The 25269-nt window shown below is 44.4% G+C and overlaps 5 protein-coding genes across 10 annotated transcripts in view; 1 reads left to right on the plus strand and 4 right to left on the minus strand.

Annotated features, from left to right (window-relative positions):
• Positions 1-25269, minus strand: part of LOC115595755 (NACHT, LRR and PYD domains-containing protein 14-like) — a 965684-nt gene that overhangs the window by 204602 nt on the left and 735813 nt on the right.
• On the minus strand, positions 501-4118 carry LOC115595801 (uncharacterized). Of its 6 annotated transcripts, none has more exons than XR_003986776.1 (8): positions 3870-4118; positions 2855-3017; positions 2085-2186; positions 1742-1867; positions 1355-1499; positions 1162-1321; positions 1039-1080; positions 501-842 (listed from the first exon to the last, which is right to left on the minus strand). XR_003986776.1 is itself a non-coding variant. In XM_030440632.1 (6 exons), exons 1-6 carry the CDS (start codon positions 4052-4054, stop codon positions 744-746), a joined length of 714 nt encoding a protein of 237 aa, XP_030296492.1. In that variant the 5' UTR covers positions 4055-4115; the 3' UTR covers positions 501-743. The 6 variants fall into 6 exon arrangements, 3 of the variants coding, with proteins under 3 accessions (XP_030296492.1, XP_030296491.1, XP_030296494.1); XR_003986778.1 differs by having other exon boundaries at positions 1355-1445; positions 3870-4117; XR_003986777.1 differs by having other exon boundaries at positions 1162-1445; positions 3870-4117.
• On the plus strand, positions 5144-14353 carry LOC115595770 (bestrophin-3). Its single transcript, XM_030440581.1, has 14 exons — positions 5144-5382; positions 5492-5654; positions 6401-6495; positions 8748-8835; positions 9087-9232; positions 9601-9755; positions 10472-10549; positions 10713-10865; positions 11209-11289; positions 11486-11637; positions 11723-11813; positions 12832-12950; positions 13033-13293; positions 13435-14353. Exons 2-14 carry the CDS (start codon positions 5503-5505, stop codon positions 13811-13813), a joined length of 1950 nt encoding a protein of 649 aa, XP_030296441.1. The 5' UTR covers positions 5144-5382; positions 5492-5502; the 3' UTR covers positions 13814-14353.
• On the minus strand, positions 15533-18937 carry nots (nothepsin). The gene is made up of 9 exons (XM_030440616.1): positions 18601-18937; positions 17777-17957; positions 17294-17411; positions 16756-16874; positions 16482-16681; positions 16263-16388; positions 16030-16174; positions 15851-15949; positions 15533-15758 (listed from the first exon to the last, which is right to left on the minus strand). Exons 1-9 carry the CDS (start codon positions 18660-18662, stop codon positions 15582-15584), a joined length of 1227 nt encoding a protein of 408 aa, XP_030296476.1. The 5' UTR covers positions 18663-18937; the 3' UTR covers positions 15533-15581.
• On the minus strand, positions 19667-25119 carry cct2 (chaperonin containing TCP1, subunit 2 (beta)). The gene is made up of 16 exons (XM_030440591.1): positions 24998-25119; positions 23350-23424; positions 23183-23248; positions 22803-22914; positions 22602-22678; positions 22396-22508; positions 22034-22236; positions 21840-21940; positions 21589-21716; positions 21374-21477; positions 21068-21187; positions 20855-20983; positions 20649-20752; positions 20434-20533; positions 20143-20284; positions 19667-20057 (listed from the first exon to the last, which is right to left on the minus strand). The coding sequence occupies exons 1-16, from the start codon at positions 24998-25000 to the stop codon at positions 20027-20029; spliced, it is 1608 nt and encodes a 535-aa protein (XP_030296451.1). The 5' UTR covers positions 25001-25119; the 3' UTR covers positions 19667-20026.

Below are 25269 nucleotides of genomic sequence, written 5' to 3' on the forward strand. Positions count from 1 at the left end.
CTGATGAACAAACACCATGAAGATCACCATCACCGGTTACTAAAACTCCTTCTTCTTGTGTACTTAATATTTTATTTACATCTTTATCTCTTGTTTCCATTTTCTCTGTAACAATAACAATTTCCCCCCGGGCATCAATAAAGTATTCTGATTCTGAGGTGAACGAGAACGTCTGAATCGCATTCCTTCAGAATCCATCTGATAGTTTGAGATATTTTAGTCCAAACTGACTAAAATAAAACAGCCAAACAGCTCGATGTTTATCTCAGGAGCTGGTGATAAAACATGAAGATAAAAGAGAAGCGAGTATTGAACCTGCACGCTTCAGATGGACACAAACTCGACTCCATCAGGGGAGGATGGATGTGAAGTTTTCTGCCCTCTAGTGGCAAAAAAACGCCTCAAAAACACCAAATCACTTCTGTTTTCCCACATCAGTAAAATCTGTTATCAACAAACAGTCAGTTCAGTCGAGACAGAATCGATTCAATCAGCCCAGATGTGTTTGAACATTTATTCAGACAGGAATGACTTCAGCTTTAACGTTCTGTTACCAACTCGTCACATTCAAACATGGAAATATTTCACAGAAACAAATCTAATCCAGACTGTAATCTGATTACAGTGTGAATACTACAGAATGTCGTCCTCTGAACACTACGTCAGGGTTAATATTGGTGGACTTTATTACTGTTTATATCTGGTTACTACAAACTGCTCTCTGCTCCAGAGGTGCGTTTGTTTTATGTCTCTTTGTGTCCCTTCAGGATCAGGTCCATGTACGCTCCAGTAACCAGACTCTCCTTTGAAACACCGAGCTTCTCCATCAGGTCCTCGGCCACCTGAATACAAATACAAAGTGTTTAAGAGTTAGACTTCAGTTTGAACATGTTGTGAGTTCAGTTTGTTTTGTCTCCCATAGAAGCCGATGGTCACCTGGTTGGTTTGTTCCCACCTCCACACGGACGACATTATCTAACATTTAGGATACAAACAGAAAACTTTACGTGTTGGTTTTACAGGTGAACTCAAACCCACCTGCTGTCCCTCCTCCACCGTCTGCTCCGGACGCATCACCACCTGCACGAACAAACAAACAACAGGTGAGTTTACATCCACTGAACGCTGAGTCCATTTTGTTCATCACACGTTGACTCGCACCTGTTCGTCTCTGAGAAAACGACTTCCTGCTCCTCACTTTCAAAATCTGTTGCAGCTTTAATCAAATCGGAGTCGGCGACCGTCATGACGCTGTGACGACACAGCGGAGGACGCGCGGCGCCGTGGAGGTGACGTGTTTACTCAGCGACACCTCCGTTAGGTCAGGCTGTTCGTTAGTTCAGGCTGTCGTTAGTTCAGGCTGTTCGTTAAGATGCTGCTGCTGTTGTTTTTAGTTCAGCGGGACTTCTGCTGACGTCGTCCCTCCTTTCTGCTCCTCTCTTCTCCTGTGAACTCTCTCGTGTTCTTAATCTGACAGTCGTCATGTTCTCCAACATTATCTATGTTTATATTATTAAATATTACAGCGTCATCGTGGTCCTTTCTTTTCAAATGGACCCAACAAATCCTTCTCCTCTCACGACAATGATGTCAAAGTTCAGTATGCAGAGTGTTGATGACTGACAGCTGCTGGATCACTTCTTTTAAAGACTTAATCAATGTTTTCTTTTTATTAACTAATCAAGTAATCAATTCAACACCAATGTGTGTGTGTGTGTGTGTGTGTGTGTGTGTGTGTTACCTCCAGCTCCATGTAGTGTCCCAGTCCCTCCACTGTGTCCATGTGGACTCTGGTCTGACCAATCAGAAACAGCCGTCGCTCTTTTCGCACCTCCCCTTTAACCCCGAGGGCGTCCGACAGCACCGTCTATACACACACACACACACACACACACACACACACACAGAGTCATTAACATGAATTAATGGCAGTGTGTAATGACACACACACACACACACACACAATAATTAACATGAATTAATGGCAGTGTGTAATGACACACACACACACACACACACAATAATTAACATGAATAAATGACAGTGTGTAATGACACACACACACGGGTTAGGTGGTGTTTTACCCGCAGGCTGGACGGGTCGCTGGTCGGACTGATGGAGTAACGGGACAGTTTGGGTCCATCGGTGTCCGGACGCTCGTAGTAGATCAGCTGACCGGACTCGTTCTAACAAACAAACAAACAAACACACAAACACACAAAGATTTAATTTAATAACCTTTAATTCAAGATGTGGTTTATTCTGGCAACAATACTTTAATTCTAACTAACATGATTTAAGACTGATGAATTACAACGTTAACTTTTCTTTTTGTCCTTTTTTGTTTTGAGTGTTGTTGCTTTGGGATTTTTTCTTTCATTTGTTTCTAATGACACTTCATTGATCAGTATTGATCATCTGGAATCAAACCTGTTGTATTTTGTGTATTTCTACACTGTGGTATTTGTATTTTTACTTAAAAGATCTGAATCCTTCCTCAAACATATCCTGTCAAACTCAGAGAGAATTATCTTTACTGTCGACTCTGTTTTTGTTTGTTTAATATCTTAAACTCAAAGATCTTCAGTTTATAATGATTTACAGTGAAGAAAAACAGCTGATTTTCATATTTAAGAGGCTGAAAACTGAATATTTGGTCGGATTTTTGCTTTGGACTCACATGATGATCAAAGAATCAGGAAGTGAAGGATTTTAAACCCTTTTTTTTTGTTTTTTTTTACAGTTAGTGTAACGCTCCCTGTGGCCACCAGGTGGAGCCCACAGCTCAGTACCTGGTGCTGATGATGGAGCAACACACACACACACACACACACACACACACACACACACACACCATGAAGTCTCGCAGCTTCAGTCGTCCTTGGCTGCAGTTGAAGAAGGTGTCGTGCTGTCTGATGATCGTGCCCTGTGATTGGCTGAGCTCGGCAGCCTTCTCTCCAAACTTCTTGGGGTCGCTCACTTTGGCTTTGATCTCCACGTTGGACGGCATGACTCTACTGAGCATGTGCAGAACAGAGAGAGGACAGGTGGTCAGACAGGTGTTAATCAAAGTAAACTGAAATACATAAACAGAACAGACATGTTTTAATTTACCAGATTAATTTATTTTTTCCCAATGTAGTTCATTTTTTATTTATAATTTTTCCCTTTTGCTTTGTCCAGCCCATTTATTTACCCAAACTTACTCAACTCTCTATCCAATTTATTCATTCAATGCCTTTATTTATTTTCCATATCATGTTTGGTAAATTAGTGGCATATTTATTTGTTATTTGGCACTTTTTGTCCTCCATATCTAAGAGCAGGCTGAAGAATATCATGAGTTATAGTGGTGGAAAGCACATTTACTCAAATACATTCATAAGATAACTTAAATTACTTTGCAGCTTTAGGTTAACAATACAACATGTAATATATAAATCATTATAGATTAAGATACCCATTTTAATTAGCTCCACTTTTAACTGCTGCAACAATAAACCTGATGAACACAAGACTGCATCTATATCATGATTAAATACTGAACATTACTCTGTGATAGATACTTTTACTTGCAGCATTTGAAGTATAACTTGATACTAATATTTGTGTTCTTCTCCTCCAGTAACACTTTGACAGCAGGAGGTATCTGCAGAGTTTTATCACTACAGTTATTTGAGTAAAATCTTCTTCCATCTGTGCTGACTCAGTTCCCTGACTGTCTCCACTGCTGCACATCCCAACAGTTAAGCTAACGTTAGCTAGCTTGTTTGCTACGTAGTTAGCTAGCGGCTAAAGGAGCGTTAAACACGGCTGACGGCACAAACATGAACACAAACTAACCTTTAAACAGGTGAACTCGGACTCACCTGTTGTTTTCGGGGTCTCTGCTGCTGTTTGTCTGCGTATCCGCTCTTGATTTTACCGCGAAACCGTCCGTCCGGGGCGGAGCAGCCGCCGCACCGGTCTGAGACCAGCAGGCGGCACGAAGAAGAAGCGGGGAGTAGACGGCGAACTGACCGGAGATCAGCCCCGCGTGACGGCAGAGCCACATTTGTGCACGGGTCCTCCGCGTGGTGGTCTTTCAGAGGAGGGAACCACTCTGCGCCTGCGCAGAAGACACCCACAAAGAGAGGGAAGACCTCTCACTCCGCTTTATTTCTGCTGTACAGAAATAACGACCGCCATCATGGATCAGCTTTAAGAAAACACCTGAGATCAATCAATCGTCAAACACCAGCTGAATGGTGATCAGGGCTGCAACTATTGATTATTTTCCTGCTCGATTAATCACAGACACACACAGATAATCAGCTAACTGTCAGACAGGAACAGTGCTGAGTGTAACTAAGTACATTTACTCAGTTACTGTATCTTCTGTAACTGCTGATCCAGAGTATACAGTTAATACACACATGTAAATATGTATCATTTACTTTGATACATTGAACATTTAATATCAGAGACTTTGAGATGTATTTATTATTCATAAATGTGACTTTATATATATAATATAATGCTGATGTTTGGCTGTGATGGAATGTAACTTGAGGTTTTACTTGAGTATTTCCATTTGGTTTTTTTTAGGAGGAGAGGATGATGTCATAAATCTGCTTAGAAATCCTCAAAACAGACGCTCCTCACATGTGCAGAACTTGCCTTAGAAACATCACGTTTTAAGGTTTATTCAAAATAAAAGTAATTCAGTGATAGTCGTCTGTACATCCATGAGAACACTACAAACAGGAAGTGCTAACAACTGATTCTGCAAAGATTTAATCAAGTATTTTTCTTTTTCTTTGATTGTGTCTCTGTTTTAAATCAAGTCTCCAGCTGCTTCAGTTGTTAAGCAGAATGCTGCAACTCTGTTTTACTGTGAAGCTCCAGAAATGTTTCGTGGACTACAACACTTCACCATCATCATGGAGGGAGGAGAGGATGAGTGGTGAGTGACATGTTCAGGTGAACTGTTCCTTTAAACACCAAACCCCTGGTTAAAATGATTGCGGTGTGACATCACGTTGTCTCTGACGGTGTTTCTGTTTATACATGTTTACCTCCACAGCTGAAACACGACTACATTTAGCTTGTCGGATCATCAATACAACTCTGGAGCTCTGTGTGTGTGTGTGTGTGTGTGTGTGTGTGTGTGTGTGTGTGTGTGTGTGTGTGTGTGTGCTGCCTGGCATTACTGGGCAACTGGACAGCATCATGGTGAGAGTGAGCGAGAGAGCATCAGAGAGAGAGAGAGAGGGAGAGAGAGAGAGATGGAGGGGGAGGCAGTGGTTGGCTGGGAGGCATTTGGAACAAAACAAATGAGGGAAGAAGAAGTCTGATGGAAAACACAGCAGAGAGCGAACAAAGACGACTGTGAAGGTTTCTGTGAGTACAAGACTTTGAGAATAACCACGAGACAAATTGTCTGAATGTTACAAAGGTGTTTAGTGTCCAGACTGTGAGAGGAATGAGAGTCTGTCTGTCTGTCTGTCAGCTGCTGTCAGGATGACCGTCACGTACTCCAGTAAAGTTGCGAACGCCACCTTCTTCAGTTTCCACCGGCTGCTGCTGCGCTGGAAAGGAAGCATCTACAAGCTGCTGTACCGAGAGTTCATCCTGTTCGTGCTGCTGTACACCACGCTGAGCCTCGTGTACAGGTGTCACATTCTACCTTTAAAGTGTCAATATTCTGTTTTTCTTCATGTTTAAACTCTTCTGCAGTGTTGTAAAAGTTGTACTTGAGTAAAAGTAAAGGTATCATGTTGAAATGTTACTTTGGTAAAAGTGAAAGTCACCCAAATGAAAAGTACTCGAGTAAAAGTACTTAAAGAATCTGATATTAAATGTGATAAAGTATCAAAAGTACAAGTAAAAGGGACTCAATCATATATTTACATGTATATATTGTGTACTTTGTGTCGACTGATGGACACGTGATTGATCTTCTGCAGAGTAACTAGTAACTAAAGTAAGTAAATGAATGTAGTGGAGTAAAAAGCACAATATTTACCTAAAAAAGTAGTGAAATTGAAGTTTAAAGTATTAGAAAATGGAATTACTTCACCTTGAAATGGTACAAAAGTAAAGTACCTGAGTTTCAAAATGACGAGTAAAAGTAACTGATTACATTCTGTATAATACACGAACATATATACTGTTAAGTCTGGGTCGACTGATTAGCTGTGTGATCGATAATCAGATCCATAAATCTGCAAAGTAACTAAAGTTATCTGAGGGATGCAAGCAAAACAACACATTGAGGTCGTCTTCTTGGGCTGATCAATAATTTCACCATGAATCAATCAATTTAATCATTACTTAATCTTACTTAATCACTCACTTCTTGACTGAATGTACTCTGATTACTTCCAGTAACTAACTGCTGGTGTCGTCTGTGCTGCAGGCTCGTCCTCTACGACGACCAGAAGAGGCTGTTTGAGAAACTCTCCATGTACTGTGATAAATACGCGGAGCAGATTCCCGTCACCTTCGTTCTGGGTACGTCTCTGATTACCTGCTAACGAGCTGCTGGTGACGATGACAGCTAACGTGATCGTCCCTTCAGATTTCACTCCCCTGATGTTCACAGATTACAGCCTCGTCAGCGGATCAAAGGACACAGTTTGTGTTATTATTAATAATCACGGGAGGAGCCGAGCTAATATTAGTCCTCAGGGACCAGAGCTTAACTCTCAGACACGCTGACAGATGGCTGTTGTTTTTGGATCCAACATGGCCGACTGTAAACCAGCGTACAGTATCCAGCTACAAGTGGAAAGTAACTTCTTCAAGTACAAAACTGAAGTACAATTTTAAAATACTGTATTTAAATGTTACGCTACTTTTTATACCACTTACACACTTCCAACTACATGTCTACATCAGATGATACATACACAATATATAACAAAATATAATTAATACAAATGAAACTTACTCATATTCATAAAAGTGTTATTATGATAAAGATACACAGCTGTATATAAAGTAGTTCAAATTAGCTCCACCGCTAACTGCTAACTGCTAACTGCTGCTAACTGTGATCTGTTGTACATCCTAATTGTAGCTACTGTTAGCTTCTTTGCTCAGTTGGCTGTGCAGCTAGCTGGACTACCTGAAGTTAGCATGCTAACCAGCTAGCTTCGGACATGAGAGCATCTTTTCTCCCAGCGGTCCAAACGCGGGCCAACGAGGCTAACGCTACTTCAACTTATGATTTTAAAAGTAAACATTATCAACAACAACAGCTGCTAGAAATAATAATACTTCTAATAAAACTATTTCTAAAACTGAAGTGAAGTCCAGCTAGCAGTTAGCTTTAATTAGCATAAAAACTTGAAGCAGGGTTTAAACACTTTCTCCAACTGCAGAAGTCGTATGTCATTTTTTAGGGAGGTAGCAGTTTCGTCTCATGCTAGGCGAAGCTAACAGCTGTCAATCTTCTCTCCACAACCAACCGAATAAGTCAAAGTCAAACTTTTATCTTACATTACATGCTAACCAGCGGACCGCTGGGAGAAAGATGCTCTCATGCCCGAGGTTAGCTGGTTAGCATGCTAACTTCACTCAACTTCATAGACATCTTTGACATCACATTTCTTCTATTTCTTCACATTCTGGTGATATTTAAGCTTTTAATTTAAACAAAAAAAAAAAAACTCACATATTTCACCTTTAAGTAAAAATCAGAATACATCAATAAAACAGAAGTTTAATTAAATCTAAACTACGACTATAACTCTGTTTCCTATCTGAGGAGAGAGCTCGACAGACCGTTGGACAGGCTGGGTGTTTGGTTGCCTCGTTAGCAGGCTGCTAATGGAAACAGATCATTAAAGAGCAGCTAAAAGCAGTTTGATTGTGTGTGTATCTGATCTCCAGCCTGATTCTGACTCAGTATCTATATGTTCCCTTCACTCTGTGTCAACACTGTGAAACAACCCTGTGCTCAACGTTAAAGGAAAGATAACATCCATACCTGACAAGTGGATAAACATTGGTTTAAGTTGCTTAAATCAATATGAATGTGGTCAACACACATTTAACACATGCTAAACAGAGACAAGACACAAACTCAACAGACTGAGAGCACAATAAACATCTGCTAAACACACTAAACATCTGCTAAACACACTAAACATCTGCTAAATACACCATTAGCACACTAAACATGTTAGCACACGCTAACGCAGATTAATGTATACGTAACAAATACAAACAAATGTGATGTGCGACACTCATGCTAGAAAAAACACTTAAAACATGTTAAGTAAGATAAAAGTTTAACTGTGACTTATTCGGTTGGTTGTGGAGAGACGATTGACAGCTGTTAGCTTAGCATAGCATGAGACGAAACTGCTACCTCCATAAAAAATGACATAGGACGTCTGCAGCTGGAGAAAGTGTTTAAACCCTGCTCCCATTTTTTATGCTAATTAAAAGCTAACTGCTAGCTGGATGGAGCTTCACTTAATTATAGTAGTAGCAGCACTAGTGGTAGTTGTTGTAGCAGTATTATTATTATTTCTAGCAGCTGTTGTCGTTGATAATGTTTACTTTTAAAAGCATAAGTTGAAGGAGCGTTAGCCTCGTAGCATTCGCTAACTGTCCAGTGGTTCTAGCTTGATATATCCATTTATTTTCTTGTATATGTAGATTGTACAAAAATTAGGAAATGTCACGTTATGTGTTTGGGATAAGGAGCTAATAAAGTTTGATTTGTATGATGTAATATGAATTTGTCGTTGCAGGTTTTTACGTGACTCTGGTGGTGAATCGATGGTGGAACCAGTTTGTGAACCTGCCCTGGCCCGACCGGCTCATGTTCCACATCTCCAGGTACTGTCAGAACTGTGGCAGGACATTATGAGATTATTATGAGAATTATTACATGAGGAGACTTTATGAGAAGTGATTCTGTCTTATTGATTTTTACATCGTGGCTTTTAAAAGCCCCAAATCGCCTTTTAAATTGTGGATGTTTGCTTGATTGTGAAGATGTTGGAGAGGAATCATTCTCAGAGGTTCACAGGACGAGTGTTTGTTTCTTTGTGTGATTCATGTCATCTCGTCTCTTCTGCTTCCTCCAGCTGTGTGAAGGGTAAAGATGAATATGGCCGCCTGCTGCGCCGCACGCTGGTACGTTACGTTAACCTCACGTCGCTCCTCATCTTCCGCTCCGTCAGCACCGCTGTCTGCAAACGCTTCCCGACCATGGAGCACGTGGTCGAGGCAGGTGAGGCCGAGTGTTTGTGAACGGTGACGAAGCTGGAAACTTTAGTATCTGAGCTGTCCCTGCAGAGATGATCAATGTCAGATGGAGTTCACATCCTTCCCGGCTGCTCTCGTTGCTTCCTGTAAGTGTCCTGATCCGACCCGAGGGACCGGTTTGTTATTTGCCAATTAGAGCAGGACTCAGAGAGCTGCAGAGCGGATTGTGATGAGCCTGAATCTTCTTGTTTTGTTCATGAAAGCTCTCAGGATGTGACACGACATCATCTGAAATACAGATCACAGATCAGTTTTAGAGGCAAGAACAAAGAAATGGACCCAAAAGAAAACCAACATGTCTCACCTCTGCTGGTTCTGTGTGCCCACCTGCAGGTTTCATGACTCCGGAGGAGAGGAAGGTGTTCGAGAACATCCGCTCGCCTCACCTGAAGTACTGGATTCCCGTCGTCTGGTTCTCCAACTTGGCGTCTAAAGCTCGACAGGAAGGACGCATCCAAGACAGCATCGACCTGCAGAACATTCTCAATGTGACGCACGAGATTACAGGAAGCTTTATGTGTTCTGTGTCAGAATATGAATCACTGCAGTGGAAAGTTGTTTCACAGCAGTCAGCGATCGTGGAGCTTCTCACAAGTTCCTGGAAGTTAGTGGCTGATATTAGCAGCACGATGGAGCTTTAGCTGAAGAGCGTTAATGCATCTATTGACTACTAGTTTCCAAACATTGTTGTTCTGCCTCCATATGACGGTTTGTCTGATCGACCTGCGAGTATTTTTAGTGCCGACCTTTTCCAAACAGTTTCCAGCGATCACTGTCGAGAAACTACTAACCAAAATTCAAAGTCTGTCCAGCGCCGGAGTCCAATGTTAGTCTGACGTTAAATTAGAGTTTACTGCCTGCTAGAGTGACGTTAAGGGCAAATATCCAAAAGCAGTTATTTGGGTCGACATGTGGGGCACTCGGGCCGACATGTGGGGCATAACCGGGCTCCCTAGAAGCACTCTGAGCCTCTGGTGTCACATTAGAGCAGGAGTGAAGTATGGAAGCGTCCCATTAGATGACAAATACATCCCGTCAAAGAGAAAGTGGCACTTAAGCAGAGCATCTGAACCTCTGTTAGTCTGTGACCACATTAGCCAGACATGTTGTAATGTGAGCTTCTTCTAGAGGGCTGTCACAGAAATCTGGGTTTTTGAACTGCTGCCAAACTTGGCAACCCTGTTGAACCTGTGTGTGTCCGCAGGAGATGAACCTGTTCAGGACCTGGTGCGCGACTCTCTTCGGCTACGACTGGGTCGGCATCCCGCTGGTCTACACGCAGGCCTGTCTCTCTACTCCCTGTCTTACATCTGTCGCCATTACATGTTTAAGCGGATGTAACTGCAGCTCGTCTAATCACATCATCGGCCTTCATTACTGTAACCCAATCAGAGGGAGGCAGGGAGGGGCGGACGGTGAAGTCTCTGCTCTCTCTCTCTCTGCAGGTCGTCACTCTCGCCGTCTACACCTTCTTCTTCGCCTGTCTGATTGGCCGCCAGTTCCTCGACCCCGCCCGAAAGTACGCCGGCCACGAACTCGACCTGTACGTCCCCGTCTTCACCCTGCTGCAGTTCTTCTTCTACTCCGGCTGGCTGAAGGTGCAGGAGTTGACTTCAGTTACTTGAAGCGCACGTTAAATAATTTGGACCGTTTCTATTCTCGTCTTATTTTCCTGTTGACATAAACAGACGCGTGGTCGACCTTATTTCATCTCTTGACCTTGTGCTGTTGTATTAATAACACACCATACACAGTTATTAATAACGTACTTGGTGGATGAGAGCCAGAGCTGCAGAGAAAAGCATCTCACAGGTTGTAGGATTAAGGATTAAAAGTTGGTTCTGTATGTTTGGAGACAGAAGAATTAAAGATGTCTGATCCTCTGAGATAATGAGACTCATGAGACTGAACTCCAGATGTGACGCCTGACTTGTTTTTCAGGTAGCGGAGCAGCTGATCAACCCGTTCGGAGAGGACGACGACGACTTCGAAGCCAACTGGATCATCGACAGGAACCTTCAGGTCAGCAGCCAATCACAGACACTCGACAGCTGGTGTCATGTTCAGGTTTCACCGTCCAGCCCAGAACCAGAACCCTGGAGGCAGAAAGCTTCCAGGACGTCATAATGGAGAAAGTTTCATCCATTAGTATGAAATAAGACATGTGGAAGGTACCTGTTACACGACACACCTGATGATGTCATCATCGTCCCTCCAGGTGTCTCTGCTGGCCGTCGATGAGATGCACATGAACCTGCCTCACATGACCAAAGACATGTACTGGAACGACAGCGAGGCGAGGCCGCCGTACACGCTGGCCGCCGCCGACTACTGCATCCCATCATTCCTCGGCTCCACCACCGACATGGGGTACACACACACACACACACACACACACTCTTTATATATTGTGACTGTTGGATAATTAGCCGGGTTTCACTGTTGTCTCTTCCAGACTCTCTGACATCCTGCAGTTTGATGAAGTTGATGTTAGCGACAGTCGTCAACGGCAACAGGACCCGATTTTCGCACTGCGGCAAGAATCGGTAATCCAACGTGTTTTTTTACTCCCTCTGTTCAGACCGCATGTCTCCTAACCTGCCAGTGTGAGCAGCAGATGTTGGTGAACACACACCATCACCAGACTCCATTAAGAAATGTAGTGATTTTAAGAGTTGTTGAGTTAAAACAAACTTTATAACGTAGTGAAACTGTGTCTTTGACAGATTGTAACTCATTGTGTCCTTGTAAATTCAGCATAAAGTATAATACATGAAGCCGACTATTAACCACAATTTCACCAGACTCCCTTAACAAATCAGCTGATTTTAGGAGTTGTTCCGTAGCCTAAAACTTTATAAACATAATGAAACTGTGTGTGTGACAGATTGTAAGTCATTGTGTCCTTGTTGTAAATTCAGCATTAAATCTTTCAGCTGAAGTTGTTTGTCTCCTTGTAAAAAGTGTCAGTTTGTGGCAGCATGTCTGTACCAGCCTGTCTGCTTCTGTGTCTAAAGTGCTAAAGTCTTACCTGCCAACATTGATCAGCTGTTTGAACACACTGTTTACACTGATTTCACCATTTACACTCCATTTATGAAAGAAGAAACATGTTATTGATCTAAACATGTCACATGTTACAAAGACACTAAACAGTAACAATATAGGCTACTTCTTTGTCCCCGTGGAGAAAGTCCCCAGACTCCCTTAACAAATGTGTCAGTTTAGTGAGTTGTGGAGTTGGAGACACTTTATAAACTCTGTGAAACTCTGTCTCTGACTCATTCTGCATTATTTGGACCTTCTTGTTCATTCAGCAAATGTTCTACATGAACTTCTTTCTGTCTTTGAGTAGAAACATGGAGTCTGTGTGTCTCTGTGTTGTATAGAGCAGGAAGTGTGTTTTATACACTTGTTGATACTTTTTGATACGTCATATTTTCCTTTTTTTCCAATGCACATATATAACACAGATTGATAAATACCGAGCTCTTCAATCACATTTCAAAACATGCTTATGAACTGATCATCAGAAGGATTCAGTATGTTGTTCTGCGTCTGCAGGTTCTCGGTCGAGTCCGCCGGCTGCTGAGCGTTCAGGAGCCTCCCGACCTTCGACCTCCTCGACCCATCTTCAAACGACACAGCAGCGATGCAACAGGAAGTTTCTTTCCAGACTTCAGGTAAAGGATTGCTCCATTTAAAGCACACATCTCGTCTTGGTGTTGTTCTTTCTGACCTACATTTTGTCATCAACCCGTCCAGGATCCATCCGAGTCCAGAGGCCGTGCGTCCGCCCTCCTCCCTGGCCATGGACACCCTGTCCACCTTGAGGGAGGTCAGCAGCAACCCTCCATCCCCTGAAAACTCGCCCACTGCTGTTTTTCCCCAGCTCGTCATCAGCCCGCCGTTGTCCGGTGGCGTCGGTCAGGACATGGCTGCCTCTGGTAATGGTGAAGCAGCAAAACCTCAGAATGGACTGGATCGCTCGCCGACTGAGGAAACACAAGGCCTGGACACCCCGAGGTTACTACTGGAGAGTCATGACATCCGACTTTCAACTGCTTGTTTGTCAAACTCGAAATGAAAGTTAATTCTTGTGAATATCCGACCCTTTCACTCTTTCATCTTCCCCTTGTTGTCTGACTCTGTTCTTCTTATTCCCAGGACCGGCTCGGTGTGTTGTTCCCCCACCCAGCTGGGACCCAAGGCATTTCGCTGGACCACAAGCATCCAGCACCGGCCACCAACCCGGCCGCGGGGGCGCCAGTTCTCCCTCCAGTTCTCCAGGCAGTCGTCCAAGGGGTCGGTCCGCAGCCTGCCGAGTCCCAAGGCTCTTGGAAAGCGGAGACGAGGCCTGGCCCGATTTCAGTCCCGACGATCACCTGGTCCACCTGGGGACACTCTGCAGCTCCCCGACCCCGAGTACAACCACGACTTCCAGGGAATAGCGGGAACTGAGGACAACGACAAGGAAGGAACCAACAACAACAGCGAAGAGATCAAAGACCCAAACTCCCAATCAGAGAGCTTGGAAAAGCTCTGAGAACCCACACAGAGTGACAGAATCCTGCCCAAACAGAACCAGCCTACAAGCTGGTGACCCAACAAGTCAGAGGAAAATGATTAGAACCGACAGATGCTTGGAAACCTCGATGTTTCTGAGCCCGGCGTTCCTGCTTGTTGCTGTTTTGTCACTGAGACGCTGGTCATCAACTTTTAGGCTGAAAAGAAAAATGGGCAACTTGAGCACGAGCAACAAATACCATGAAGAACGGCTCAGTGTATACAGAAGAAGTGAAAACATCCACCAGAGCTGAACGGCTGGTGTACTTACGTGTTGACAATGACGCCATCTAGTGGCCATTAGAGGAACTGCAGCAGAACAAACCTCGGTTCTGCTGGTGACTCGCTGATGAAACACTCAGGATTACTGATCGGACTTCTTCTGTCCTCACGTGACAACAGTGTCTGTCTTTGTACATGTAACTAAAGTAATGAATCTACAACTGGTTGCTGCTGCTGAATCACCAAAAACGGAACTTTTTAAAATAAAATGTTGTGACTGAAATGTGTGAGTGTGAAGAATGGTGCTGTTTTCCTGTCTTACACCTGCCGGCCTGGTTGTACTCGGTTCGACTCGGTTCTACTCGGCGCAGCAGGGATTTGCATTTCCACCACAACTGGGCTTAAAACAATGATGCTCTTGTCTTGATCCCTGCAGAACGATCAAAGAATCACTGCTAACAAAGTGGCTCCGCTAATCCAGCTACAAACATGTTTAATTTCCTCTAACTTCTTCACAATAAAAGCATTTTAGAGCTTTTATTATGAAGCAGCCTCACAGGAAACGTGTTTTCAGCAGCAGTAAACGACTTAAAGTTTAGTTCCATATAAATGCAGTTTTGTCGTTGGTGAAAAACAATATTGACCTTGAAGTTGAAAAAGGAGCCTCATATAAGAAACAATACTAAAATCAAAAGCCGGAAAAGTCACGTGAGATCTGGTGTGGATAGTTGTTGCTGGAAGACAGTAGTTCCACCTTAACTGTCCTCCAGGTTACGTCACATTCTGAGATCGACACTTCTCCACTGGCAGGACGGCGGCGAGCGGAACAAGCTACTGCTAACGTGAGTTGTTCAAAAACCTTCTTTTTAGTAAACTCTGTGTACACAAACAATGTTCTCAATGCTCGTGTTCATGTGTAGAGACCCTGGTGATACTACCAGCAAAGTTTCATGTTGTGTCGAGACTTCTTACTGTTTTAAACTTAGAGATTTTGATGCTGTCGTAAAAGTGCCCGTAGCACTCCCATTGAAAATGAGTTTGACCTGAAAACGAGAATACAGTAAATCTTAAAAGTGCCTCTTTCATCGTAATTATGCTTTTATACAAAGGTTTGACTCATATACATTCACACAAAGACCCCGGGTTACATTTTGGCGAGAGTTTCACTTTAGGAACAAACAAGACGAGAGAAACTGAAGAGATTCAGTCTGAAGCTACAGACGCACTGATAGTTGAACACACGGGCTTTAAAAACATATTTTCTCTCAGGTTTCCTGCACAGACCTGAGTTCAGTGTCGATTTGAGGAGGAGACGAGTTGTTACGGGTCGGCTGGAGTTGCGGTCCGTTTGGAGGCGGGTAGACTCGGCTTGGCTCAGTGAAACTGGTCTGTTATTGGCTGATGCTGCTAGCTAGTTGCAAATAAGTGTAATTTATGTTGGTGCCTTTATAAAGAATCACAAAATGAGGTATTTTAAACCATATAGTATTTATTGATCATGCGGCTGTCAGCTCCTGATAACTGATTTAGCCTTCGACTGGGTGCTTAGCGGCGGCAAAGCCGACCCGGTCCTGTCCTCTGTCGAAGACGCTGTAGAACTCTGTCAGAAATACATCTCCCAGAATCCACAGCGGGCCTTCAGGGGAAACTATGTCCACGGCCTGGAAACCACTGAAACACAACTCCTTGTCACCGAGCATCTCCTGCAGACGGAGAGAGAGAGACGATCAGCATCAGTGTATTTATGTATAAACCAGAAACAGGAATCAGAATGAAAATGGCCGACGTCCCCCACCTTCCTGACGTAGTGCTCGGCGGTCAGCGTGTACTCGGTCCCTCCCAGGACGAACGTCACGTGAGGCAGACTGGACAGCCGGACGCAGTCGATGAGGAACTGAAGCACACGCAGGTAAACGTCAAGTTTAGATTACACGTCAACACGCTTCACAGTGAGGCGGTTTGATTCTCTCTTACCTCGCCGATGTTTGTGGGCGTGGCTCCGATCAGCTGCTGAAGGCTGAGGATGTCGCTGGTCGGCCCGGCGATAAGAGAGGTTCCCGTATCAACAATCGCCTGGCAACCGCGAGGACAGAAGGAGCTCACGCCCTGCACCGCCACGCTGAAACACACACAGAGATCACGATGTTTCTGAGAGTGGTGTGCTGATTCTCGTTTTTAATACGGTTATGAATCTGTCGCTGTGTCACCTGTCCATCTTAATCTGCCAGTAACCTTTAACGGTCACAGGGAGCCAGTTGATTGGTCCGGTGAACATCGCCTCGTCTGTTCCCCCGAGCAACAGTTCACCTTCTGGGTAGCTGCTTCTTGTTCTCCTGCACGGAAAACAAAAAACAAATTTAAATCAAATTCTTGACAAACTGTCTCATCACACGTCTTTGGTAAAATGGCTGTGCTGGCGATCTCACCTGCTGAGGTAGAAGGAGAAGACCGGCTCCTCCACGCTCTTCTGCGCCATCATGTTGTCAAAGACGGGGTTTCCGAGGATCTCCGCCAGGTTCGGGTAACCCATCCCCAGAACCCCGTCGAACTTCGCCATCACAAATGTGGCACCGGGCTCGTAGACTGACTCCCCAAACTCCTGGTTCAGGGCGGTCAGACCCCCGACCTGGAACCCAAGACAAACTGTTACAGTCCAAACACCACGACGTCCCCACAAACACTAAAAACATGAACACGAACCTTCAGGGTGTCTCGGGCCATCACGCCCAGCAGGTGTCCTGATCCGTAGTGGATCCCAAACATCCGACCGTCATGATGGAACGACGACGACTCAAAGGCCCGGAAACGCCTGTGCAGCGCTGCGAACACACACACACACACACACACACACACACACACACACACACACACACACACAGTCGGGTTTACATCACGTCAGAGGACTTTAGATCGACTTACGGAACTCCGAACAAAGACTTCAGCTCAGAAGTCCTCAGAACGTTACTAACACAAAGTCTCACACTCTCTCACGCACTCACACACACACACACACACACACACACACACACACACACACACACACACACACACCGACCTTGAACTTGTTATCACAGTCGGGAACACATTAAACTGAACTGTCAAGCTGTCCTGACCCACAAACTCTTATAAAGTCAAACACTTGGATGAGCTGTGTGTGTGTGTGTGTGTGTGTGTGTAGTGTTGTGTAGTGTTGTGTAATGTTGTGTAGTGTTGTGTAATGTTGTGTAGTGTGTAGTACCACAGGCTTCGCTGACGCAGTAGGACGACGGCACCCAGAGGTCGGATGAGCCGGTGTCAAAGATCACAGAGAAGTTCTGGTCCGGAGAACCCAACATGATCTCACCGAAGTACTGAGCCTGAAACACCAGAGACACAACGGGTCAGTCTGAGACACACCCGGGTCAGTCTGAGACAAACCGGGTCAGACTGAGACACACCCGGGTCAGTCTGAGACACCCGGGTCAGTCTGAGACACACCCGGGTCGGTCACAGAAACATTATAAGACGGTTTAATTACAACCTATAATATATTCTGCTGACACACAAACAGCTGTGTCTCATTGGACCAGCACAGGAAGACAGTTTGGTGCTGATTATGAGTCACATGACCTGGAAGTTTTTGTAAAAACAAACTGATTTTTATTGAAAATATTGATAAAATAAAGTAAGAGGATATTTAAAAACTCTGCAACAAGTTAAAAACCGTTCACGTTGTTCTCACGTCCATGAAGTTGTAGATTTTCTCGCTGGAGCGTCCGAGCCGCAGCGACGGCGTGCCGGGCGGGAAGCACTGAGCGTAGCGGCGGTTGAACATGTCGGGCCGGTGATCCTTCAGGAAGTCCAGCAGCAGCCCGTCAGCTCGCAGCTGGCTGCGGATCGAAGGCCTCCGCCTCAGAGGAACCCTGCAGAGGAAACGCTTCAGTGCTCTGGAGCTTCAGTCTGTTTCATGGTTTTGTTTTGTACATTTCTTAAAGGAACAGTTCAACATTTCTGACAACAAGCTGAGCCGAGAAGTTGATTCCACTGTCGTCTTTGTGCAGGAGGTCAAAATCCAAATACCAGCATTTCTAACGCTCCTTAATTAGGATGTAATATTTAATTTGCTACATTCAGATAAAAACACAACTTTCAAAATGACGTGTGGTTTTATAGATGCTAAGCTAAGCTAAGCTATCTGTTTCCAGTCTGTCTAGATAAGATAAGATAGGTTTGCTAAGTTAATCTTACTGTCTGCTAGCTTCATATTTACTGTTTCGACAGATCGAGTATGATAATAATGTTTCCATCCAAACAAAATATTAACTCACTTTAAACAAGAAAATGTCCAAACAGACTTCTGGTGTAAAACAAACTGGAGTCAAACTTTGAGGTTTTTGGGGAACTTGAACTTAAACTGACAATAAAAGTCAGTCATGAGTCGACTTGTTGGAGTAAAAACATTTAATCTGGACTGAATTTAAGATTATAATTATCCTGTTTTTGGCACCTTCTTAGCATCTAAACAGAACAGCTGTCTGAATGTAAAGAGCTCCTGTACATTCTCACCTGACCAGCGCCGAGCTCGTCCATGTCCAAACCAGCAGCAGCACCAACACCAGCCTCAACATGTCCGTCCGTCTGTCTCCGTCTGTCTGTCTGGTGTCTGTCAGACCGTGTGGAGATCATCAGGATCTTCTGCTGCTCTGATTGGATCAAAGTCTCTCTGATGAAATCCACCTCACATCTCACTGCTGGAAGAAACTAAGGACGACCCACTGCTGATGATTTCAGAGGCACATGATCCATTTTGTAATCCAATACAATTATATTATAACTTTAGTTGGTAGCAGATTGTGTGCAGCGTGACAGCTGAAGTAGCAGATTTTTTAAAATGCATGCTAACACTTTTAGCTTAGTAGCTTCAGTGAAGATGATCTTTAAAAAGTATGTAAATACAATCAGTTAGCATGTTAGCACACCTCGTTTTAAAAGTCTGAGTTTTTGATTAAATGCCTGAAATAAAGGTCTTTAACATATTTACACGTTTTGTTCTCCAACATAAAATCCATCATTAAATGTCCCACAGTTTAATTCTGAAGCTCTTCATGTGTTAAAAACAGTTAGCGGTTGCTAACAAGTGTCTGAATGAGACTACAGAGGTTGTCGGGGACATTAAACGTCCTCACAGCGAACACGGAGACTCATCTACTCACTAGTCCGTCTTTACAGGCCACTTTAGTTACACACTATTCTAACTCTGACTTTACAACTTGTACTTTGATCAGTTTATAGAAAACCTGGATAGTAATTGTGCAGTAAGACTCTTAGTGGTGGAGACGTTTCAGTCATGTGACCGTGATGCCGTCTGTTTGTAGGCTAACATTAGCTTCTTACTGCTACAAAAATAAGTTATAAGTTATGTGACTGAACAGCTGACAGTGGAGTCGACAGTTTGGTCTTTGTTGGGTAACTTCAGTCTGTTGACTCTCTGAGGTCTCGGTCACTCCGACCTGATGAAGCAGACTGACGCACAAACACAGGGTGGACAGAAAAACATGAACACTTGATGGAAACGTTCCTCAGAACAACCTGACGATCAGTTAGAAAACACAAAGACGACAGACAGACACACTGATGAGGATTGGTTCTTTTATTTCAGTAAACAAAACAAAACGTCCAAACTTTCGTTCGAGGCGACGTCGGCTAACGTTGGCGTAACAAGCTTCCAGCTGTGACCTCAGCTAATGCTAGCATCACAAACTTGACATTCACACTGCTGTGTGAAGCTACAAATCATTAGCTTCCATCTTGCTAGCATTAGCAGAAATTAGCCGTGTCTGATGGTGAGCTAGCGTTAGCCAGCTAGCCTGTGCAGTGCTTCCACAGTGAGAGTTTGACAGAGAAAAAACAGCGGAGCGTTTCTTTACTTTGAACTACACAGAGGTGATAAATAACAAACTGATCCCTCCCCCGTCTTCATCCTCCTCTTCCTCTAACAGGGATGATGGTCGGGAACTCTCTTCCTGCAAAAACAAAATGACACCGGTCAGTAAATTCACCTGCGAGCCTGTTCTGTCAGGTTAGAGATGTGAGGTGTGATGAACTGACCTGGGAGCAGCTTTGATGATGTTGTCGACTCTCAGGATCATCTCAGCAGCTTCGGAGGCGCTCAGCAGCACCTGACGCTTCACCTGGAAGGACTCTGTGATGCCCAGCTCCGCCATGTTGCCCACTGTGCCTTCAGACATGTCTGCAGGGGGGAAACACAAGCATTAACATTTGCTCATGGGGCTAGCTGGTTAGCATGCTAACTTCAGCAGCTATATCCACAGAAGAGCAAATGCAATCAAATACAGTGTGAAGTTTACTCAGGTTGAATGTGTGTCTGTGTTCACTCACTCAGTCCGTAGTTGGTCTTGTTCTCCTGGTGTGCAGCTCTCAGTTGAGCCACCAGGTCGGCGCTGTCGTAGCCGGCGTTGTCAGCGATGATGGTCGGCAGCTGGACGAGAAAATGACAAGAAAAATTTGCTCGACTAGAATCAGAACTTGAGATTGGACAAACCGTACAATCTCGTAGAAAACATGGTCTGATCCTTTAACAGACGAGTCCGTACCATCCTCAGAGCCTTAGCGAACGACTCCATGGCGACCGCCTCCTTTCCTGGCGTCCTGCTGGCCAGATCAGACACCACCTTAGCCATCAGCATCTCAGAGCAGCCTGCCGGAGAGAGGGGCGGAGTCAGATCACAGCGTCATGAGAGCGTGTGTGTGTGTGTGTGTGTGTGTGTGTGTGTGTGTGTGTGTGTGTGTGTGTGTGTACCTCCTCCGTAGACGGTGCGTGGCTCCTTCACAGTCTGAGACAACACACACAGAGCGTCGTGCAGCGAGCGCTCGGCCTCGTCCAGAATCTGCTGAGTAGCTCCTCGCAGGACGATCGTGCACGCCTCACCTGAGGGGCGGAGGGACAGGTTAGGGGGGTCAAAGGTCAAACTGAGAGACTGATCGAGGTACAGACTCTGCCAGATGAACGTACCCATGGCGACTCCAGAGAAGTGGATGAGCAGGTCCTCTCCGATCATCACCTCCTCGATCAGCTTACAGTGACCCAGCTTCACCAGCTCGGGGTGGTCGAAGGTGGAGGTGATCTCTCCTCCTGATCACACACACACACACACACACAATAAGAGTTCATCAGCGTATTGATCGACTGATGTGACACACATGAAGCTGTTCAATCAAACAACAACCGCCAAGAAGGAAACTGTCTGCAGGCTGCAGCCAAGGAAAAATCTGAAGAAAACAGATCCTGCAAAATGTGTGTGTGCAGGTTTGTACGTACCAGTGACCAGAGCGAGGCGCTCGACGCCAGCGAAGTCGGCGTGCTCGATGGCCATGACACCGGCCTGAGCAAACAGCTGCTCTGGGTAGTTATAGATCAGCTGTCTGTAACAAACAAACAGAGGAAGTTTAGTCGTTTTACAGGAAAATGAAAAAAGCCCTGAATGTGTGAGCAGCTGTGTGTGTGTGTGTGTGTGTGTGTGTGTGTGTGTGTACCTGTTGATGAAGCAGTTGATTCCGTGTTTCAGGATTCGGTCGACCTTCTCCTTCATCTTCTCTTTCTCTGCGAGTTCGATCTCTGCAACCTTCGCTGTCGAGTCGACGCGAACCCTTGAGCCAAAGATCTGAGACACACACACACACACACACACACAGTTAATATACAGTAATACAGGAACAGGGTGTGTGAGTGTGTGTGTGTGTGTGTGTGTGTGTGTGTGTGTGTGTGTGTGTGTGTGTGTGTGTACCTTGATCTTGTCGGTGTCCATGCCGGTGTTGGCGATCAGGATGTTGACGTTCTCCATCCTCTTGGGTTGGTTGACTCCGATCTTCTTGTCCAACAGGAAACCTGGGCGGAGCCACAGCAGAGACGTTACAGGAGCCAATCAGACAAAACAACACATCAGCCTGGGCAGTGATGACATCACAGGTCGTCGCTCACCTTCGTCCAGGTAGGAGTCGGTGAGGCTGCCTCCGAGCTTCTTGATGACGTGGATGGCCTCCAGGTTTCCGGAGCCCTTCAGCCTCATGATGGCGTTGACGGCCAGATTGGAGAAGTGATCTTTGTGGTGAGTCAGCAGTTTGGAGGACAGCGTCGTCCGGGCGATGTTCAGAAGGTCCTCCTGGAAACGGGCCGGGTCGTTGCTATGGAGACGGGAAGGACGCGGCGGCAGAGGGAGAAGAAGAGAGGAAGACTTCTTGGTTAATAACTGAATGTTCAGAGTCCTCCACTTTGATTCAGTTGAACTTTATTGACATCAAATTCAGACACAAACTGATTCTAGTCTTCTCATCCGGACTCACCTGTGGTCCACGGCGGTCTCCCTCAGAGCGTCTCTGGCCACCTGCGTCGCCTTCCTCCAGCCGGAGATGATGGTCTGTGGGTGGATCTTCCTGGCGATCAGCAGCTCGGCCTCCTGCGAGGGCGACAGCAACGTTAACGAGCAGCAGTGAGAGACGTTTTAACCCTCGTTGTTATATTTAATAAGAAAAGACAAACAGTATTTTACCCTCAGCAGCTCTGCAGCGAGGACGGTGACGGAGGTCGTTCCATCGCCGACTTCATCATCCTGAACCTTCGACATGTCTGCAAACACAAATCAATTTTTTTTACAGTTTCTCTTCCAGCTGCCGAACAAAACCAAAATCATTCCTCAGATTCTAAACTTCACGTGCAGTTTGTTCAGCAGACACTCGGCGGCGTCACTCACCAACCAGGACTTTGGCAGCAGGGTTGTCGACGCCGATGGCTTTCAGGATGGTCGCTCCATCGTTGGTCACCGTCACCGTGCCGCCTTTCCCTCCACCGAGCAGGATCTTGTCCTGAAGAGAAAGACGAGAAGACATTGTTCAATGATTTTCCAAACAACTTCAAGTGACATGAGAGAGCATCAGCAACAAAACCAGCTTCATTTCATTAGAGCGTCGTTTCAGCTCGGCGCCTGTTTCTATTTTCATTCCCATCCTTAAGTTTCTGGATGACAACACAACATCTCTACTTCCTGTTGGCTGAACTGTTCGTCATGTCCAGCCGAGAAACACCAAAATATCAAAGTGAAAAAGGTCTTTAATGGTGATCAACATGACCTACCATCCCCTTCGGGCCCAGAGTGCTTTTCACCAGGTCTCCGATGGCGATGGCGCCGATGAAGGACGACTGCAGAGACAAACAGAAGAGAAACACATTAAATAATGAAACAATGACGTTTCCACAGTTTTCAGACGACATTAAAACTTAGAACAGATTAATGAACCCACCAGTCGTGCAGTTTCAGCTTTCTCTTCATCAGCTCCGTGTCTGAAGATGTTGACCGGGGCCATCGATAAGGACGCCTGCAGAGAGACCAATCAATCAATCATCAATCAATATCTATAAAATGTCACAAAATGGTGAATCTAGTTTCTCAATGTTAAAGATGAAGTCTCCAGATGTCTCATTTTGTCTGACCAACATTCAGAAACCCACAAATATTCTGTTTGTCAATGCAAACACAAAGAAAACAGCACGTGTGAAGAGAAGAAGCTAAAAACTAAAGAATCTGAGCATTTTTATTAACGCCCATAAATAGTTATGAGATTACTGACAGATCTATAATTTCCTATGTCCCACTTACTGACTAATGACTGCAGTTCTAAAGTAAAACACAAGTTAATTCAACAAATCACAAACTACAGGGTTCATACACATTTTTCAAGGTCAAATTCAAGCACTTTTCAAGCACTTTTAAGGGTAATTTTTAAGATTTTCCAGCACCTTATTGCTGGGGTAATACGTATCTAAAGGAATATATATACACTTATGATTTTTTTCTTCACTTTTTATCACAGTTATGTACATTGTATCATGCTGTAAACATCTAAAATTACATTTTATAATAGCAAAAACTTCATAAATTAATTATCCAGTCTGATCCCAATTTTGTGAAAGACAGAGTTATAATGTCAAGCACTTTCAAGCACTTAAACTAAATCCAAGCACTTTTCAGACCTTGAAAACACAAAATTGAAATTCAAGCACTTTCAAGGATTTCAAGCACCCGTACGAACCCTGAAACTACAGTCTCCAAAATGACCTAAATGTTGAATCACATTTTGATTTTTAGCTACTTTACTGGCACATTTTACTGGACTGCATGTTCAGCATTTCACATTAGTGTGGAAAATATTTGCTGACTGAGAAATGACATCTCGATCAATAGTTAGACGTTATTTTGGGGCCAGATATGCGCCATAATTTAGGCGTGGACGGAGTGTTTTTTGTTCCGAGCAGCAGTGAACGCATCATGAGCCGAGCCCTGCCCCTTCCATGTAGAAACCGCTAGAAGCTTCAGACACTTTATTAACAGTAAAAAACATAAAAACATAAAAACTACTTAAGACTTTGATCACAGCTGAAGTCAGACTGCAGCAAATGTTTCATGTTGACGCACTCACGTCTTTATATTTACCGTTTTTCTACCATTTTATTCATCAGAGTCAATAATCGCTGATTTGTTCCTCTGTGTCTTGACAGCCACAAAGCCCAGATGACAAGCTAACCTAGCATGCTAACAGGCTATCTGAGACGAACAGGAACGAGCAGTTGCTAACACATTGACCCATTAAACACGGCAGTTAAAATCAGATCAGCTGAAGTAAACAAATCAGTTTCATCAGACCGTGCTAACAGTTTACTGCGTACTTTAAAGCTGCTAGCTTAGCCGTTAGCCTTTCATAAAGCCCATGTGCTTGCTCACCGGCTAGCACCGCCAGCTAACAGAAAGCTAACCGGACTTTACGAGCAACACAAACAGTCTGTAAAGTGTTGAACAGAATCTGTGTGAGTTCTGGTCCATGAGGAGCTGAAGCGACATGTTCTGACTGTTTCCGTAGGTTTGTTACAGAGTAAATAAAAGCAGAAACTCACCATGATGTCTGTGATTCAGGATGGAGCCGTGCACGCACACAGAAGAAGGGCTGGGCAGGGGAGTGACGTAGTTACGTAAAAACGTGATGCTGCGTTCATAGCAGATCAGGGAGAACAGGATGCTGCAGCTGTCTGGTTAAAAATGAGCCTAGATTTGTGTTTTTTGGTTTTATTTTATAAAATATGAACTCCTTATGAGCCAGTTTAAAATATAATTTGTGTTTTCTGACAAGTTATAATAAATAAACAATAAGAAAGTACACAATATGACA

This window comes from Sparus aurata, chromosome 14, assembly GCF_900880675.1.
Source record: "Sparus aurata chromosome 14, fSpaAur1.1, whole genome shotgun sequence".
Taxonomy (NCBI): domain Eukaryota; kingdom Metazoa; phylum Chordata; class Actinopteri; order Spariformes; family Sparidae; genus Sparus; species Sparus aurata.

Bases quoted from the DNA above. Each gene is read 5' to 3' on its own strand.
- LOC115595801 (XM_030440631.1), bottom strand. From the start codon at position 4,054: ATGTGGCTCTGCCGTCACGCGGGGCTGATCTCCGGTCAGTTCGCCGTC. The intron at 2,187-2,854 runs GTGTGTGTGTGT...TTTGTTTGTTAG, and splicing joins TGAAGCTGCGAGACTTCATG to AACGAGTCCGGTCAGCTGAT. The intron at 1,081-1,741 runs GTAACACACACA...TTGTTCGTGCAG, and splicing joins GACACTACATGGAGCTGGAG to GTGGTGATGCGTCCGGAGCA.
- LOC115595770 (XM_030440581.1), top strand. From the start codon at position 5,503: ATGACCGTCACGTACTCCAGTAAAGTTGCGAACGCCACCTTCTTCAGT. The intron at 10,866-11,208 runs GTGCAGGAGTTG...CTTGTTTTTCAG, and splicing joins TCTACTCCGGCTGGCTGAAG to GTAGCGGAGCAGCTGATCAA. The intron at 11,814-12,831 runs GTAATCCAACGT...CTGCGTCTGCAG, and splicing joins TCGCACTGCGGCAAGAATCG to GTTCTCGGTCGAGTCCGCCG.
- nots (XM_030440616.1), bottom strand. From the start codon at position 18,662: ATGTTGAGGCTGGTGTTGGTGCTGCTGCTGGTTTGGACATGGACGAGC. The intron at 16,389-16,481 runs GTGAGATCGCCA...TTTTCCGTGCAG, and splicing joins TTCTCCTTCTACCTCAGCAG to GAGAACAAGAAGCAGCTACC. The intron at 15,950-16,029 runs GTAAGAGAGAAT...CGTGTGCTTCAG, and splicing joins CGCCCACAAACATCGGCGAG to TTCCTCATCGACTGCGTCCG.
- cct2 (XM_030440591.1), bottom strand. The intron at 21,478-21,588 runs GTACACACACAC...TGTTTGTTACAG, and splicing joins ATCAACTGCTTCATCAACAG to ACAGCTGATCTATAACTACC. The intron at 20,058-20,142 runs GTCAGTTCATCA...TTGTTTTTGCAG, and splicing joins ATCATCAAAGCTGCTCCCAG to GAAGAGAGTTCCCGACCATC.